At 54.6% G+C, this 17,256-nt stretch overlaps 2 protein-coding genes across 2 annotated transcripts; both read right to left on the reverse strand.

Moving 5' to 3' along the window:
- Positions 1-766: 766 nt before the first annotated feature.
- LOC136048533 (homeobox protein not2-like) lies at positions 767-3,341 on the reverse strand. Its single transcript, XM_065736183.1, has 3 exons — positions 3,194-3,341; positions 1,268-1,476; positions 767-925 (listed from the first exon to the last, which is right to left on the reverse strand). Exons 1-3 carry the CDS (start codon positions 3,339-3,341, stop codon positions 767-769), a joined length of 516 nt encoding a protein of 171 aa, XP_065592255.1.
- An 8,020-nt stretch (positions 3,342-11,361) lies between these two features.
- Positions 11,362-13,058, reverse strand: LOC136048534 (homeobox protein not2-like). Its single transcript, XM_065736184.1, has 3 exons — positions 12,857-13,058; positions 11,936-12,120; positions 11,362-11,604 (listed from the first exon to the last, which is right to left on the reverse strand). The coding sequence occupies exons 1-3, from the start codon at positions 13,056-13,058 to the stop codon at positions 11,362-11,364; spliced, it is 630 nt and encodes a 209-aa protein (XP_065592256.1).
- Positions 13,059-17,256: the final 4,198 nt, after the last annotated feature.

Below are 17,256 nucleotides of genomic sequence, written 5' to 3' on the forward strand. Positions count from 1 at the left end.
GCCGCCGTCTGGGCCAGGAGCAGCACATCTGGATGAGGGCAGGGGGCCGTCGGAGAGCTGCTGGTTTATGACAGCAGTGGTCCCCGCACCTCCGTGAGCCTCAGGAGTTCCCTGTGCACGCCACGGTGCAGTAAGGCAATGCCAGAAGGCGAAAACCCACTGGGCTCTGAAAGGCAAAACAAAGGAGAGAAGACAGCGAGGCACGGGACAGGTTGGGGGAGGGGTGGGCACTTCTGCTCCAGGGGCAGAGTCAGACCCTGTAATGTGGGTGGGAGCAAAGGACTTTCCAGTTTTCACTATGTTGTGATCTCAGCATTCAACATGGGAATCAAGATGATCGGGAGAAAGAGTCAGAGCCAAATCTCCTCGCAGCACAGCTCTCCCTTGTAGGAGCACACAGTCACCTGCAACAACATCATGTTCAGATGCTGCCGTGCCCACAGCCGTCAGAGACACGGTCTGACTGTCACCCCAGCCTCTCTACTGGAAACTGTGCTTCCTAGCACATCAATAGCAAACAAAATCACAGGCTTTGCCACAACGATGGTACCATCAAGCCCAAGAGTTACAGCACTAGGTTACCAAATAGGGGTCTCTCCACGTGGAGGCTTCCTCCCACCCAGTGGCAGTTTAGTTATGTAGCTCAAAACTCTCCAAGCAAGAACTTCAAGTCTAGCTCGGGCCCAGTGAGCACCGACATGCCTATACCTCCATCAGACATGCATGGCTGCAGAAACAACAGTGGCAGCTGCATCCCATCAGGTACTCAAAGCTCAACGTCCACTGTGTCCTCCTCGTGCTCCTTGATGTCTGTGGGGCCAGCAGAGGCAGGCTGTATCACCCCAAACTGTGACAGCTTTGCCTTCTTCTGCTCCATGCTCTGCTTCCTCCATTTGATCCTCCGGTTCTGGAACCAGACTTTCACCTAGCAGGGATATGGTCTTCAGAAACTAATGGGAGGAGCAGGAACAATTCAGATCTGGCATCATGCAAGGACCTGTGCTGCACCAACCTTCCAGAATATCTTAACAATCTAAAGCAGTCCAACTCAATTCTAACCCCAGTGCAAACAATCCTGCATGCTTTTTCTCCTACTTCATAAATTTGAAGTGTTATTATTCATAAATCTAAACTTATCTTGCAGTGTTCTCCAGCGTTATCTCGCAGGAGGTCACTCCACATCAGTTCCTGCTCCCACTGCACTTCATGGAGGAGGAAACCCCCCCAGCACCTCCTGACCCCCAGATCCAGCTCCCTGATCCCTTACCTGGGTCTCTGTGAGATGCAGTGTTGCAGCCAGGTCCACTCGCTCTGTGCCCACCATGTACTGCTGCTTGAGGAACTCTTGCTCCAGCCGCTCCAGCTGCTCTGGTTTGAAGACTGTGCGGGCCCTCTTCATTTTGCAGGCCCCTCCGGACCTCCATGGCACAGCAGGGACACATGGGTTGGCCCCTGTGCAATGAGACAACTCCAGATCTGCATGAAAGAAGCAGGAATTTAAGGGGTCTGTGTGATTGAGGCTATTCCTGAAGTGCCAAGCCCTGCTTACAGGTGAAATCCAAATGCAGCTGTTCCACAAATGCAAGGAGGAAGGAGCACCAAAGCCAATAGCAGAGATGTCCCTTCGTGGCACTAACAGACGTGGTTTAGTGATGAAATTAGTAGATCAGGTTAATGGTTGGGCTTGGTGATAGAGAGGGTGTTCCCAATTCCATGGTTCTATGACAGGAACCACCTACAACAGTCTTGCACACACAGCCAGACCCACAGTCAGCACTGCTGAGCAGGATTTAACCTCTGTTCTGCTCACAATCTTTTAACACAATCATAAAGCCCATCAAGAGCTGTGAGTGCTTCCAGGAAGCGCCTCATCGCTGATGTCCAAAGGCTGGGGAAGCTGTGCCCTGCTCAGCCAGCACCAGGAGGAGGATGCTGACCCCGGAGAGCAGTTCTCCAAGTCCCCTTTGGCCTCATCTCCTTAGGAACGCCATCATCTCCCTTTCCTGCGCCCTCCATAGGTTGAATGGCCCAACCCACTCCTCTTGTGCAAGGGTGACTCCAGCTCTGCTCTCTGCATCCAGCACGGCCCTCTATTTAGCTGTGACCCGATGATAACAATAATGACCTCATTAACAAACCGCTGCCACGGGGCCCGCTGGCCCCAGACTCAGAGCTGCTTGTTCCTAAAGCCACGACTTCTCCCTCCTGCAGCGAGTGACGTTGTCACAGGCACCAGCAGGCACCGTGACCTACTTCGTTTTGTTAATTGGGTGTAAGTTCTGCACGTGTTTAACGATTTGTGGGCTGGAGACCTGACAGCTTAACAACCCTAATTGCACTTCAACTATTTTCGGCTTCCAGATCATTTTACCAGCCACACTTTTCCCCTGTTTTGATACTTGGGTAATAGTGAGTGTGATTTCTATCGTGAAATACTTCGTGGATACAGATACAGAAATTAACTGTTTTTTCCTATCTTTACATTCAATATAGCACACAGAGTACCATATACAGCTGTACAGAAAGGAAATATGATGTTAAATAGCTGTGCTACGTAGTAAAAAAAAGATCAAGAGCAGCAAATACTTCTGCTTTCTGAATATTGCTGCTTTCAGCCCAGACCGGAGCTCTCCATCCAGGTGCCAGCTGTGCTGAGCTGTGGGTTTTGCCTGTGCAACAAGCAGGATCATGCTCCGAATGCTGAAAAGAGACTTAATCTCAAGGAAAAAATAAGGCTCTGGCTATTCTGAATAGAGGCACTTCATTAAAAAACGAATGAGGGGTTGTGATGACATTGAGTTACAGTACCCTTCAGTGAAAGCGGTGCATCATCCGTAACCCGTGATCAGAAACACCACCAAAACACATTTTCCTCCTTTTGCTTTTGCAAATGGTTGTGGGGAGGGAGTAAATCCTCCCAGGATCTCACTTGGCCAAATCAGTCATTGCTGGGGGTGAATGGCTCGCAGCGGTTATTGCTCCAGATGTGACAACGAGGAAAATTCATTATTAGGAAATTCTTTCATTTCCTCCAGCCCAACCCCACTCCTTCAGCCTCAGGGTTGGCCAAGGGGCTGCAACTGAAATGAAACCACAGCTTTGCAGAGATAAAATAAAAAGCGAATTTGCTGTCAGCCCAGTCCCATCCTTTCCACCCCATCGCGCAGCCCCGCATCCCGAGCCCAGCTCTCACCTCCTCCCCAGTGGCAGCCCCAGCCCCACACTCCCTGCCCCGGGATGGGGAGTGGGATGGGGGGCTGAGGGCTGGGGGCTGCAGGGTTGGGCCGCGGGGGTTCAGCAAGGAGAGCGTCGATGTGGAAGGGGGTCTTGGGTGGAGGCATGGCTGGCTGGGTGCCTCAGGCTGGCCGGATGGCTTTATATGGGGAGAGGGGAGGGGAGCGCTGCTATGTAAAGAGAGGGAGGGGGGCTGCCCCACACCTGCCAGCCCGTGGCTACACCAAGACAACACCTCCCCGAAACCCCTCCTTCCAAAGCAACAGCCCCTGAAAGCCCTCCTTCCGAACGAACAGCCTTCCTTATGAAACTACACCCCATAGACACCTCTCCCATTGAGAGAAGAGCCCCCAGAACACCTCCTCCTAAAATAATGCCTCCGGGAACACCTTTCCAACCAAAGGTACACCCCCTGATGCCTCTTCCTCCAAAACAACACCCCAGGAACACTCCTCCTTCTGAAATTACACACACCCCCAGTACTCCTCATTCTAAAATTGTGCCCCCTCCAACACCTTCCATAATCAAACACCCATTCAACAGAAACATCCCCCAAAACCCCTCCTTCTGAAACATCTGCCAACATCCCTCCTACCCCCCCCCAAAAAAAAGCATTCCCCCAACACCCCGCTTTCCAAAATAACATCCCCTCAGTATCCCACCTTCCAAAATAACACTCCTCCTTCCAAAACAACACCCCTAGAGACACCTCTCCTAAACCAACACCCCCAAGGACCATTAGCTCCTTTCCTGCCAAAACCCATCCCGACACCCCTCCTTCCACTCTGACACCTCTACTGACACCCACATCTTTCCCCATGGACACCCACACCAATACCTACTCCTTCCCCCACTGACACCCATATCTTTTCCAACTGACCCCCAAAAAGCATGGACACATGCCCGAAGTGTGGGTGTGCTCAGCAAACACAGCTCTGGGGGGCTGCAGCCCTGCACACACAAATGTCCTTGCACAAATGTCTGCAAATACAACACATAAATTCACTCCGTTGTAAGCAAACACAGAGAAATCCCCAAAACAGCATTTGGGTTAATAAACACGAAACAAAAATCCCCCTATGGCTTAATAATCTGGCATTAAACATCTCTGCGTGCAGGGTGAGCTGTCTGTACCAAGCAAATCCTGCCTCAAATCGGGGATCCATGCCGTTTTCACACTCTTTGAAGTTCCTTTTATGAAAGGGTATCCCTATATTTTAAGCAATTTGAGGGAAATGGAAAATTCGGGGCAGCACTGACATCGCTACCCCCCAGCGAGGCAGCACCCTGCTGTTGGTTACGGGAGCCCTGGGGATGCCTGCAGGACACAAAGGAGTCCCTCAGCTTTGCCTTTCAAACGCTTTTTCCTCCTGTTTAGCATCCTGCCTTCCACGGCAGCTTCAAAATAAGTGAATCAATACAGCTGCTGCTTTATTGCTCCTTATCCAAACACACAGCCCCAGCCCTGCCAGCATTTAGCTCTGTGCTTAATTGAAATCACACGTTCAAAGCTGGGCAAGCACTGAAACCTCACCCCGAAAAGCCCATCACCAAGAAAATGATGTCAGGGATTCACAGCTCCTGGTTTGGGTTTGGCTTTGGGGTTGTGAAGAGGTTGCGTGGATTAAAACTTGGTTAGATAGGAGTTTTTCTGACCATTTTTTCTTTCTACTAACTATTAATTAATTATTAAGCTAATAAATATTCCTTTTTTTTCCCATGGAAAGAGATGCAAGGGGTGCCCTGGGTGTTAAGTTTTCAGAGAGACGTTGAAACGTAGAACTGTTCAATCATAGAACCACAGAATCGTGGAACTGTAGAATTGTGGAAATGTTAAACCAGAAAAATGTACAACCATCGAGTCATTGGATCACTGAACTGTTGGATCGTTTCATTGTTGGGTTGTTGGACTGGTGGATCGTTGAATCATTGCACCATTGGGTCCTTGGATCATTGGATTGTTGAATCGTTGATTCATTGGATCATTGAATCATTGGATTGTTGGATCGTTGGATCATTGAATCATTGGATTGTTGGATCATTGGATTGTTGGATCATTGGATTGTTGGAATGGCCTGCCTAGGGAGGTGGTTGAGGCACCATCTCTAGTGCTGTTCAAGAAGCGTTTAGATGAGGTGCTAAGGGATTCGATTTAGTAGTTGGGTAGGGATAGTGATAGGAGGATGGTTGGACTAGATGATCTTGTAGGTCCTTTCCAACCTAATGAACCTATGAACCTATGAATCATTGGATTGTTGAATCATTGAATCATTGGATTGTTGAATCATGAATCATTGAATCGTTGAATTGTTGGATTATTGGATCATTGGGTTGTTGGATTGTTGGATTGTTGGACTGTTGAATCATTGGATTACTGGATTGTTGAATCGTTGGGTCTTTGGATCATTGGATCACTGGATCATCACACTGTAGAATCACAGAACTGCAGAGCCATAGAAACACCGACCTGCACACTCATAGTAATGAAGAACTGTAGAACCATGGAAACACCCAACTGTAGAAATGCAGAATCATTCCAACACAGAACCACAGAACCGTAGGGTGGTAGAACCATAGAGTGGGTTGGAAGGGACCTTCAAGATTTACTCAGGGATGAGTGGGGTGGGCAGAGCAGAGGTGGGAGGAAGGACAGAAGGACGAACACCGTGCATGGCACAGAGGGACGGGTGGCCACCAAAGGTGGTTTTCCATTCGGCGTCTCCAGCTTGGCGGCGAGCCGCCTAACGACGCGCCCTGTTTCCCATTAGTACTGTGTGCTCAGCTAATGCATTTCAGTTAAAAAGCTGGAAATTTTCACTCGCTGGTAATGACTTGGGAAATGTAGCACCCAGCAGCCAGGCGGAGCGGGGCAGCCACCCGGTGCACGTGAGGTTGAACGGCTCCGGCCCATCATCCCACCCCATCTGCTCCGCGGGGAGGAGCCTTGTGCCGGTACTGAGAAGGGGAGATGAAAGGACAGACCCTGAGCTTTCCCCCCCCTTCCCCCCCAACTCCTCCCTTTTTGTTTTCTTTTTTTTTATGTTTCCAGTTTTGTTTTTCAAGAATGCAGAAAATAAAAGGGGAGGGGGAGTTTCTTTGGGGGGGGGGAGGAAAGTCCCAACAACAAAACAACAACAAAAAAAAGCCCCCAGCCCTTTGTAAACATCGCCCCTGAGCAAAGGGAAGGGGGTGAAAAGCATTTCCTGATAACTCCATTAAAGAATGAGGCTGCATTAACATTCCAAGTACCTCGACAAGAGATGAAAGTGGGGAACTTGAGCTCAGCCTCTCCTTGCTCCAGATGTTATTATGGGCTCCCTGAAAGGTTTTTTTATTTCTTTTTTTGCAAAGAGACAAAGATGTTGCCTACTTCAAACGGGGCTAATTGATGCTAATGACTATCAGATAGAGTGGGGGCCCTTGTTCCCCCCTGCAAAGGGAAAAGAGAGAGCGCATTTTACAATCCCCTCATAGAAAAATCCCGGCTCTTCAAACCGGCTCGCTGCTTTGGGGATTTGTGTCCCTCTCTGGCTGCTGCTTTCTCTCCCTTCTCGGCTCCCCCCCCCTTCGTCTTTTCGGTTGCCCTTCTCCTGGACACCCCACCGCTCTCACTTGTTTGCCCATGAGAAATTTCACACCTCTCCTCCGCCTCCTGGCTCTGTCGCCATCCTGCTCCTGCCTCCCTGGCAGGCAAAAGATGGGGCGGAAATTTCCCCAAACCCGCAGCAAGCACACGTGAAAACGTGATCGGGGTTTGGCCCGCATTTGTAATCCGGGGCTGTGAGTTGTTCCCAAGTGGGAACAAATCATCTCAGCGCAGAGCATCCCATCTGTGGGGTCCTACTGGGGAGGAGAAGGTGCTATGTGTTGGTGCTTGTTATCTGAGGGATGTGGTCAGTGGGCGCGGGGAGGATGGCTCGTTGGCTGGACTCGGGGACCTTCAGCAGTCTTTCCCAACCTTAATGCTTCCACGAGTGGGCATAGTTGGTTGGGTGGATGGCTGACGGTTGGACTCCATGCTCTCAGAGGTCTTTTCCACCGTTAATGATTCTATGAATCTGTTCCCTATGGTTGTGGTTCTACAAATAGGATATCTCGCCCGGCACTGCCACCCTAAGGAGCCTGAATGCATCACCTCGTGCCTTTCTGCTCCTAAAACCCACCAAAACTGGCTTAGAAATCGGGTGCTGACCATCAGCTTTACCCTTCTCTCCGATTTTTTGTAGTTTCTCTTCTCACCCAGGTGAGGATGGATGCTTGCAGAAAGGCAGAGGGGAACATCCCTAGATCTTCTGGTTTGCCCCTTCCCAAGCCAGATCTCACCAAATCCCACAGGGAGAGAGGAATTGGCCTTCATTTTCACCTCAAACAGAGTAATGTGAGGGTCTCTCCGTGGGGGTTGATGCATAGAATCACAGAATGGTTTAGGTTGGAAGATTGTCTAATTGTCAATCTCCCTGCCATGGGCAAGGTCGCCAAAACGTTGGTTCACTCATCAGAAAGTCCAGAGAAATAACTCCTGAAGCCAGCTGTTATTTCTGCCTGTGCTTTCTGTTCTGGGAAGCTGTGTTGGGACACTGGGGTGGCCACCATCTGCTTCACCTTCTGCATCCTCAGCACCTTGCGTGGTGCCATTAACAGCTCTGAATGAAGGGGAGGACAGGAGCAGCAGCGGCTGGGATCCATGGGGGCCCAGTTTGCAGGCAGCAGGAGCATGGCCAGCCCAGTGCATCTCCCAGAGCTGGGCGGCTGCTGGCAGTGGGAGATGCTGCTTCTCGCCCCGTGCCAGTAGCAGCATGGGGAGGAAGGGATGAAGAGGAAGGGATGTGGGGACACGTTTTCTCCAAGCAAGATGAGACATGCTCCCTCTGCTCTCTCCCACCGCCTTCCTCCAGCCCTTGGGATGTTGATCCGAATTCAGGCATCCCACCCTGCAAGATGCAAAAATGCTCTCTGCGTGCGGAGAGAAGGCAGAAGGGCAGCATCCTTCTGCCCCCGGCCCCAGACAGCCAATACACAACCCGGCCCTCCTTCAGACGCTTGGCCCGGCTGCATTGTCAGGTTAATTTGGGGTAATGGCCTGCAAAGCACCTCAGCCCCATCCAGGTCTCATTAACACTTGATAATGTCAAGCATCCTGAGGAATTGCTTCTCCCCCCGCCGGTCCCCGGGGCACGGAGCCGGGGTGTCCCCTGGCTTGGGACATCGCTGCGTGTCTGGGTCCTCTGCCCCAACCTTTAGCCTCCAATTCCGAGCAGGATGCGGCCCCTTGGAGCCCCCCCAAGCCTCAAATCTACGGGTTTGAGTCCACGTCATCATCGGGCTGACATGGGGAACCCCAAAACGCTCGCAGCCCCGACGGATGCGGTTATTAAGAGCACCCCCAAAGGACGCATTTCAAATTAATTGGGAATTACCCACAAACTGAGGCAGCACCGGCGCAGCCCTGAGTGCTGCTCCCTTCAATTATCTTTCCTCCCCGACGCTGTTCTCCCCTAATGAGGAGGCTAATGACCAAAGGATGGTTCATAAGCGGTTCCCAGACTCTCCTTGCCCAGGGCAAGCACCGTCCACAATAGGATCACAAATTGTAGGGAGAAGCCCCGGCTGATCACATCAGAAACGGTGCAGGGATTTATCTCTCGCCCTTAACAATAACAGTATGTTCTTAATCGCCGCTCCAAAGGGACAGCTAGCAGGGGATCTGCCCGGCCTCATCATTAAAAGCTGGCAGCATCTTTGCTAGCGCTGCCCCTTTGTTCATCTTTCATTATCCCAATGCTTTGGCCCCGTTAATTCCCCTCCATCTTATTAAATCAATAAAGAGGGAGGGGGGAAGGATGGGGCAGAGTGGGGGCCGGGTCCCGCCGGGGATGAGAAGAGCTGGGCAGATAGGTGAAGCTACATTTCCCCTCTCTCTATAGAAAGTGGGGAAACTGAGGCACGAGAGCGTGGCAGCCCCGAGATGCCGGAGCCGCCCGGGGTGCTTTATCCGACTGCTGATCCCGCAGCTCCTGCGAGATCCCCTTATCCCCATCGGGACTGCGCTGAGCCAACGCGATCAAGATCTTAAATAAAATCGCTTGTGCTGGGTTGGAATCGGTTCGCAGAGGGTGAGGAAGGAGTGGGGATCAGCAGAGCAGGGGGTGAGCTCCTGTGTGAGCTCAGGTGGGCCGTGGGCAGCCCAACCCGTTTCCAAACGGCACTGCCTTAAAAGGGAACGGTCCTGGTGCGGAGCCCCTGCGTTTCTCGATGCAGGATGAGCCCCTGCCTTAGGAATGCGACTTCTAAATGCAGACGCTTCCCTCGCTACGAGCCTCGAGCTCATTGCATTCCCGGGCAGCTCACCCAACTTTGCCCCTATTTTCATGCACCGACCAGGTGCTACTTCCCAGCGGAGAGCTTAATGCTGCGAGTCAGCGCTCTGCCCGATGCGATCCGAGCAGGAGGAGGTGATCCAAGATGTCCCAAGCTGTGATTCCGCCCCAAAAAGATGCATTAGAGGGGACACGGTGACCATTCCTCCTGTGATATCCTTTACTTCCCGGAGCAGGTGGAGCTGCTGGCGGCCCCGGGACACTGTATTTGATGTTTCAATCGCGAATTAAAGGAGGGGGGGAGGAAGCGGGGGAATCGCTCCCTGACCATTTAACGAGATTACACGACGAGACGGAGCTCTCCCCAGCGCCGCAGCCCCTCCGAGGCACGCAGTAATCCCATTTAGCAACCCCTCCCCAAAAGAAAGGAGCGAGAGGACGGCCGGACGAGGGGCACAGGGCTGCCATCGCTGCAAAAGGGCTCAAACGTGCCCAGGATACGAGGAGCTGGGGGCTGGCTCCAGCATCCCGCAGACTCCTACAACCCCATGTCAACACACCGCGTCCCTCCGTCTCCCTGCGCTCAGCAGGAGTAATCCCGGCAGGAAGGACGCGGGGGGGTGCGGCATGGGGATTATCCACCCGATTATCTCCCCTGCTATCTCCTCTCCCATCCCATCCCACGGACCCAGCCACCCATTTGCACCTATTCACCCCTATTCGCGGTCTGGGGCTGTTCACCCCCTCCTCCCTCATCCCTCAGACCTAAATGCGGTCTGCTCTCCTCTGTGCAAATCCGTGCCCCCAAATCCGTGCAGCCGTGTGTCCCGGCTTACCCACCTGCCGGCACCGGGCGAGATTTGCTAGGGCAAGCTCAGTGCTGCGATCCTGATAACCTTTATCCTCTTAATAAGGCCTCTCAGTTCTCACTGCCTTGCAATTAACCGCCGCTCCGCTGAAAACCGACTCTTCTTTTGTACACGGGTGACAGATCGGCTGTGATACGCAGCACCGGGGGGGTGGGTTGGGGGGCTCTTTGGGTGAGGGGCTGCTGCTTGCAGAGCACAAGGACACACAGTCCCAATGCTGTGTTTCTGTTAGGGAATGCCAGCAGCAAAGGCTCTGACCCGGATGAGTTGATTCCCAGACCTCTCCGAGCTCTCAGCTTGGAGATCCCAGCACAGCACCCAGAACAGCCCATGGCTGAAGGCTTCTGGGGTGGAGCACGGTTCAGCATCTCCCAGCACAGAGCATCGCCAGCTCCTGGGGGATTAAAAGTGTCCTGAGAACAACGTAACCCCTCCATCGGCTCAGCGATATCAAAACATCCCCGTAAACCCCGCTGTCCTGGGGATGATGGCAATAAACCCAACGGCATGAGAGATTAGTGGGTTAAACCCGCTGCTGCTCCGGGCTCTGTCAGACACGGGAAGATATTAGCACAGTTTGGGCTCTTGGAGACGTGCTGCCTAATCCTGCCCCTGAAAACAGCCGGGACAAAGGGCAGCTTCCATCACATCTCCATCCATCGCCCCTTTTTCCATCGTCCTCCTCTCCCTAAATTGTCCCCTTTTCCTTACATTGCCCTTATTCCCCACCCAGAAAGGAGAGAAAAAAAAAAAAAGAGGGACAGAGGGACAACGTGAAGCCCTGGGCTTTAAAGCAAGAGTTGCATAAATAATTTATTTTCGCACTGCAAAAATAATCGGCGCCCCGTATATATTAGATACCCTCATTGCCAGCTATGATACATTCACATATAATACACGTTAAAAGCAGCCCGGGGGGGTCAGGAGGGGGGCTGGGCAGCTCAGCAGCACTTTGCCACAGTCTGTGCAGAGGGAGGTGCAGCCCCCGAGCCCAGGGGTGAGCCCGTGTCCTCCCGGAGGACCTCAGCCCCCATCGGGCAGTCCTTGTCCTCATCGCCGTGGTGGCTCTGGGAGTCGGGGCTCCTCTGTGGGGTGGCCAGGCCCATCTTGGCCAGTTTGGCTTGCTGCTGCTCCAGGCTCTGCTTCCTCCACTTGATCCTCCGGTTTTGAAACCACACTTTCACCTTCGGAAGAAATAAGAGATTGGTTTTGGAGCCCAGCTCCGCCATGGAGGTCCCGCAGCGCCCAGACCCTACACTAAGCCCCTTTAGGGCTGACCTGGGCACACATCCCCTGCCACACTCTGTCCCCAGCATGAAAACAAGAGCTGACCTCGTACAGATAAGCTGCCACCGAGACCCCAAGCTCAAGCTGGATGCATCCCAACCCTTCCACGCAACCTCGGGATAACCACTCCGTGACTCGGTTTCCCCAAGCCTAACAATAATAACAGCCTCCCCTTAAAGATAAAGCGGCAGCAATCACTTGGAGACCCCGACACCACCCAGACCTCACCTGCTCCTCGGTGAGGTGCAGCGCAGAGGCGAGCAGGCACCTCTCCGTGCCCACCATGTACTGCTGCCGGGCAAACTCCTTCTCCAGCCGCGCCAGTTGGTCACTGGTGAAGATGGTGCGCACCCGCTTGGCTTTGCCGGCCTTGGTTTTGAAGATGGGGAAGCAGCACTTGGAGAGCAGGAAGCCTGGAGGTGAGGGAGAACGGTGGTCAGGGGGGAAGGGGTCGGTAGAGGGGGACAGCTCTTGGAGTGGAGGATTCCCTTGGAAGAGGCAGAAGGGGCACTCTTGGGATGGGGTTTGGAGAAGGTCTCTTTGGAGAGGTGGACCCTCTCGGGGAGAAATTCTTTGGGTCACCTTGAGGAGGTGGGAAGGAGGTCCAGCACTTGGAGGTGATCCCATAAGAGAGGGGGATAAGGGTCCCCATTGAGAGACAGGCCGAAGTCCCACACCTGGAGAGGTGGAAGGAGGCCCACATTCAGTGCTGTCCACCATGGGAGAAGTGGAACGAGTTCCCCATTGGGAGATGTCCCTACGGGAGAGGTGGACAAGGATCCCTCCTGGAGAGGTGAATTAAATCCCACAGCTGGAGATGTCCCTACAGGAGAGATGGAAGGAAGTCCCTCCCCTAAACCAGCCTCTATCAATCCATAAGCGATCCCATAAGTGGAAGGAGATCCCCATTCAGAGGAGCCTCGAGTGGAGAGCCGGACCAGGGTCCCATTTGGAGAGGCGGGGGTCCTCTGGAAAGCGTTTCCTATTTGGAGGTGTCCCCGAGGGACTGTTGGATTGGGGCCCCATCTGGAGAGGCGGATGAAAGTCCCCATTTGGAGATGTCCCTAAGGGCACCCTGGGGGGAGGGGGGGAAGGTGGAAGAGGGTCCCCATTTGGAGACGTCCCACGGCAGAGGCGGCCGGGCCCTACCTGTGGCTCCGAGGCGGGCAGCCCAGGCGGACGGGGGTCCGCAGCACGCAGCGCAGAGCGGCCCTGGAGGAGCCCCCCAGTGCGGCAGCGGAGGGGTCGGTGGTGGCGGCGGTGCCGGGGGGGGAGAGGAGCGTCCCAGCAGTGCCGCGATGGTGAAGGCCTGGCCGGGCCGGGCGGGGGGCGGCGGGGCCGGGGGCGGCATGGTGGGGTGGGCTCGGGGCCGCGCCGCCCGCTTTTATAGGGCCGGGAATGGGAGCGAAGGGGGGAGGGGGGGAGGTGGAGGAGGTGGGGGAGGATGGGATGGAGCGGGCGGGGACCGCCCCGACGGCACCTCCCGATGGCTGTGCCCGCCGTGTGTTCGTGCTGGAAGGGCGCAGCCCCCGGAGCTGTGGGTTTTGTCCCATTTTGTGGCTCTGTATCCCGGGACGTTCCCGCAATGTGTCGCATCTGAAAGCCAGCGGAGTCCTCCAGCAGGTCCTACCTCCCCCCCCAGGTGGCTGCGCTCCCTCATTTTATTATTATATTTTTTTGGGGGGGGGGTTGGGCAGAGCTGCGCCTGGTGCCATCGAGGCAAAGAGATGTAACCGAGGACACGCAGGGACGCGGTGGCAGAGGATGCCCCCCCTACCCCCCCCTTCCCGCACCCCCACCCCCCATGTCAGGGCCCTACTGATGGGATTCAGATGGTCATTAAGGGCTGAGATGCTTAAAACCGAGCGGCTTTTCCTAATGAGCTGGGAAAAGTCACACCTCGGCCCGGCCCGGCGGGGAGCGCGTCCCGGTCAAAGGACAGCACCGGGCTCTGTGCTTTATGGGGGAGGAAATGGGGCGCGGGGGATAGGGGGCACGGGGCCCCACAGGTGCTATTTGACCCCCCCCCACACACACACACACCCTCCTCATGGCTTTCCGGATGGAGTTATTTATTCCCCGCGTCGGGCATGGCAATGGGACGGGGAAAACCATTATGTGTGGGGTGGGTGCTGGCTCTCTGTGCATCTCATTGCAAAACCCCCCCCCGCAAAAACCGAGGATCCCACAACAAGGCCGTGCTCCACAGCTTGTCCCACGGACAGCACCCACAACCGAGGGCAAATAAAGTCCCTGGGGGGGGGGGGGGGGGCAGAGATGAAAGGGCAGATTTGCCGTTATTAGTTCCTAATGATGGCCTTGAAAGGGCAGAGATAAAAAGGCAGGAGGCTCCGGCGTGGTTGGGTGGGAGGTGCTTTCCTTTTTTATGCCATTTTTCCTCTCTCTCCTCACGAAGCTGTGGGATGGCACTCAGCAAACACCCCCGGCCCCGAACTGGACCCCCCCGGTGCTTCGCTTTGCCTTTCGGGCTGATGGCATCCGGGGTTGGGATGGGGGGGACGTGGGACCAAAGTGGGGACAGTGGTGCCCAACGGGGACAAACAGAGGGGGGAGTAAAATCCCACTGAGGATGGGGGGCTGGAATTTAGGATTTTTGGAGGGGTGACGCAATGCAATGAGGACCCGGCCCAGCAACAGTGAGCTGAGATCCGAGACTCCTGCCCAATTCCCGTTGGCAAAGGAGGAAGCTCCTGAGCTAATTAATAACAATGCTGCTCATTAGGCTCAGGCCGGGCTGTCTGGGTGAGGTGTGGATTGCACGTCTGCACGCCAGGAATGGGGCCTGCAATGTCACCCCCCACCCCAGCAGGGGACACCACCCCCTGTCCTTGCGTCCATGCATTGCCCCCCACCCATCCTTCATTCTGCCCACAGAAATCCCTTCGCGTCCCCGTAATCCACTGCCGCGCTGGGAACCTGGGGACAGACCCATTTTTGGGGGGACAGCCCCGTTTTGGGGTGAAAAAACAGCTTAGAGCCAATTCAGTTGAAATTATCGGGTCTGGCGGCGGACTGCCCGGATTCCCACTGCCATCCAGTGGCGGAGGAGCGTCTGCCCCGCGCTGCTTTCGGGTGCAAAAAGCCACGGTTATTTGCCATCAACTGTGCTACGTTTTACGGCTTTGTAGGGCTGTCTCGTGGGGTTCGTGGCTCAGGATGGGTTAGTGGTCACCCCGCTTACTGGGCATCCCAGTTAGAGGGGCACGTTGCTTACTGGGCTTTCCAGCTGATGACCGTCCCAGTTGGCCAGATCCCATTGAGTGGGGATTCATGTTGATCCCAATTAGAGCGTTGGGGAGATCCCGGTTGGCACCAATCCCAGTCCGTAGGATCCCAGTTAGCAGGAATCCCAGTAAGTGGGGATCCCAGTTACTGGAGATCCCAGCTTGTGGCTTCCTGTTTATCAGGATCCCAGTTAGGAAGCATCTGGCAGTGGGCTCCTGATTTGAAGGATGCTGGTTAGTGGGGTCCCAGTTAGCGAGCATCCCCGTTATGGGTGCTAGTAGGGAACCCAGTTAGTGTGTATCCCGGTTAGTGGGGTCCTGCTCGCTGACACGTCCCAGTCCCGTGGGGTCGCGGCCGTTCCCCCTCTGTCCGCCAGAGGCCACTGCCCGACCGCGCAGTGACACAGAGCCGCGGGCTGCGGCAGCGGGAGGGGACACGTCGAGGGGGGACGGTCTGGGAGGGGACACACCGGAGCTGGGGATCACTGGGAGGGGGCACACTGGGCCGGAACGGACCAGAATGGGACGCCCCGTGAGATTTCTCCCAGGACATTGCGTGGGTGCCCCCGTTGGCCGCGCACAGCCTGGCTCGGTGACCCAAGGACGGGTCCTCACCGTGCAGGACAACAAGTCAAGGAGGAGGGGAGGGGGCATTTTGCATCGCTGCCCCAGAGATGGCTGCTTTAGGGACGCAAATAGGGGCTGTGATCCCCAGATGGGGCTGGGGCCTGTCCCAAAACCCCACCCAACCCAACGTCGTGGGGGACGTTGGCCGAGTGTCCCACACATTGTCTGTCCCTGTGGTGGCTGAATTGAACCCAACGCCGGCTGGCAGCCAGCTCCGAAATCCATCAGCCAACCCCAAAGGGACACATCACCCAACGAGTGGCAGCAGCTTGGGGCCGGTTAGTGGGGTCCCATCCCATGGGATGGCTCGGGTTTTAAGGAACCCCAAGGATCATCGTAGCTCCCTTAGGGGATGGCTGAGATTTGCCTTTCTCGTGGTGTGGAGGCAGCGGGGCCACGCGTGCTGCAGGAGACGTGGGCTCCAATTCCTTACGGGAAAGTGGGAGGGGGGGCACAAAAGGAGAAGGGGCGACCCCCACCCCATCCATCCTCGTGGTTGGGAATGTCAAAAGCAGTGTCATTGCCAAACCTGGAGCCGCCAGCGGAATTGATGGCAGCGGATTGCCTCCGCCGTTCGTCGATGAAGGGCGGCCGAACCCCGGCCCCGTTAATCCCCCCCCCTACAATTGCAGTTTGCTGTGCAAACAGCTTTGGGGGGCAGCGCGGGGGCTGCATGAGAAACGTGGCATTTGGGGGCATTGTGGGTAAGCCAGCGGGCGGACGGCGGCATCGCTAACGGCGGATTGAAGCGATTGCGAAGCAATTGCCCTTCAATAACCCTAATCCTCGGCCGTGAATGGGGTTTTTAACTCCGGACATTATTCCCCGCATTATGATCTATTGATTGACTTTTAGGAAGGGTAATAAAACGGGGACGGGATTTCTGCTCTCGCTCCGTGCTATGGTTTCCCGAGGGGAAAAAAAAAGAAAGAAAAGGGGAGATTTTCGGGTCCGGACTGCGATTTGGGGACCGTGGTGGGATTTGGGCTTCAACGTGGGGGTCAATCTCATGGATTTGAGGTCGGGATGTGGCAGACAAACCCCATAAGCTCGAAGCACAACGCAGAGGCGGCAGCATCTCCAGAAAGGCCGACGGGGGTTGCGCTGCTCCGCAACATCGCCGCGATAAAACATTATTCCTCCAATTTTCCACCCCGAGATGAACGATAAAGGTCCCATTCCGCCTTGGGAATGTCATTCCAGTCCCACCCTCCCAACCTTTGATGGCTTTGGGTTTGTTTTTTTTTTTTTATTCCTCTTTTCCTTCTTTTCTTTTTTCACTTCGGAACTGGAAATGCCCCCGGAGCTACGAACAATGCACAGTAAAAGCAAAATAATATTTGAGTCAAAATAGGCAGACGGCGCTCGCAGCCAACTTCCAAATTAGCATTTTGAGGGCAAATATGCAGCCAATTTGAGATAATGAGGGCTGATTATTCAATCCAATGAATGTTAAATAGGCGGCGAGGGCGCCCGCGCCTTATCTCACCCGCTTTCCATTTATTTTATTGTATTTTCTTTTTAATCGTTTCACATTTGAACTCTTTATTTGTCTTTGCTCCAACCTCTTTACCTCCCCCACCCAACCTTTCCTGGGGGGGGGGGGGGGGCAACGTCCGCTTTGCAGATGGGTTTTGCAAAAGGGAAAGCGTTTGCAGGGCCCAGAAAGTAGGGGGC

Source organism: Cyrtonyx montezumae, unplaced genomic scaffold (genome assembly GCF_038088225.1).
Source record: "Cyrtonyx montezumae isolate F1298 unplaced genomic scaffold, pur_monq_1.0 scaffold_2, whole genome shotgun sequence".
Lineage (NCBI taxonomy): Eukaryota > Metazoa > Chordata > Aves > Galliformes > Odontophoridae > Cyrtonyx > Cyrtonyx montezumae.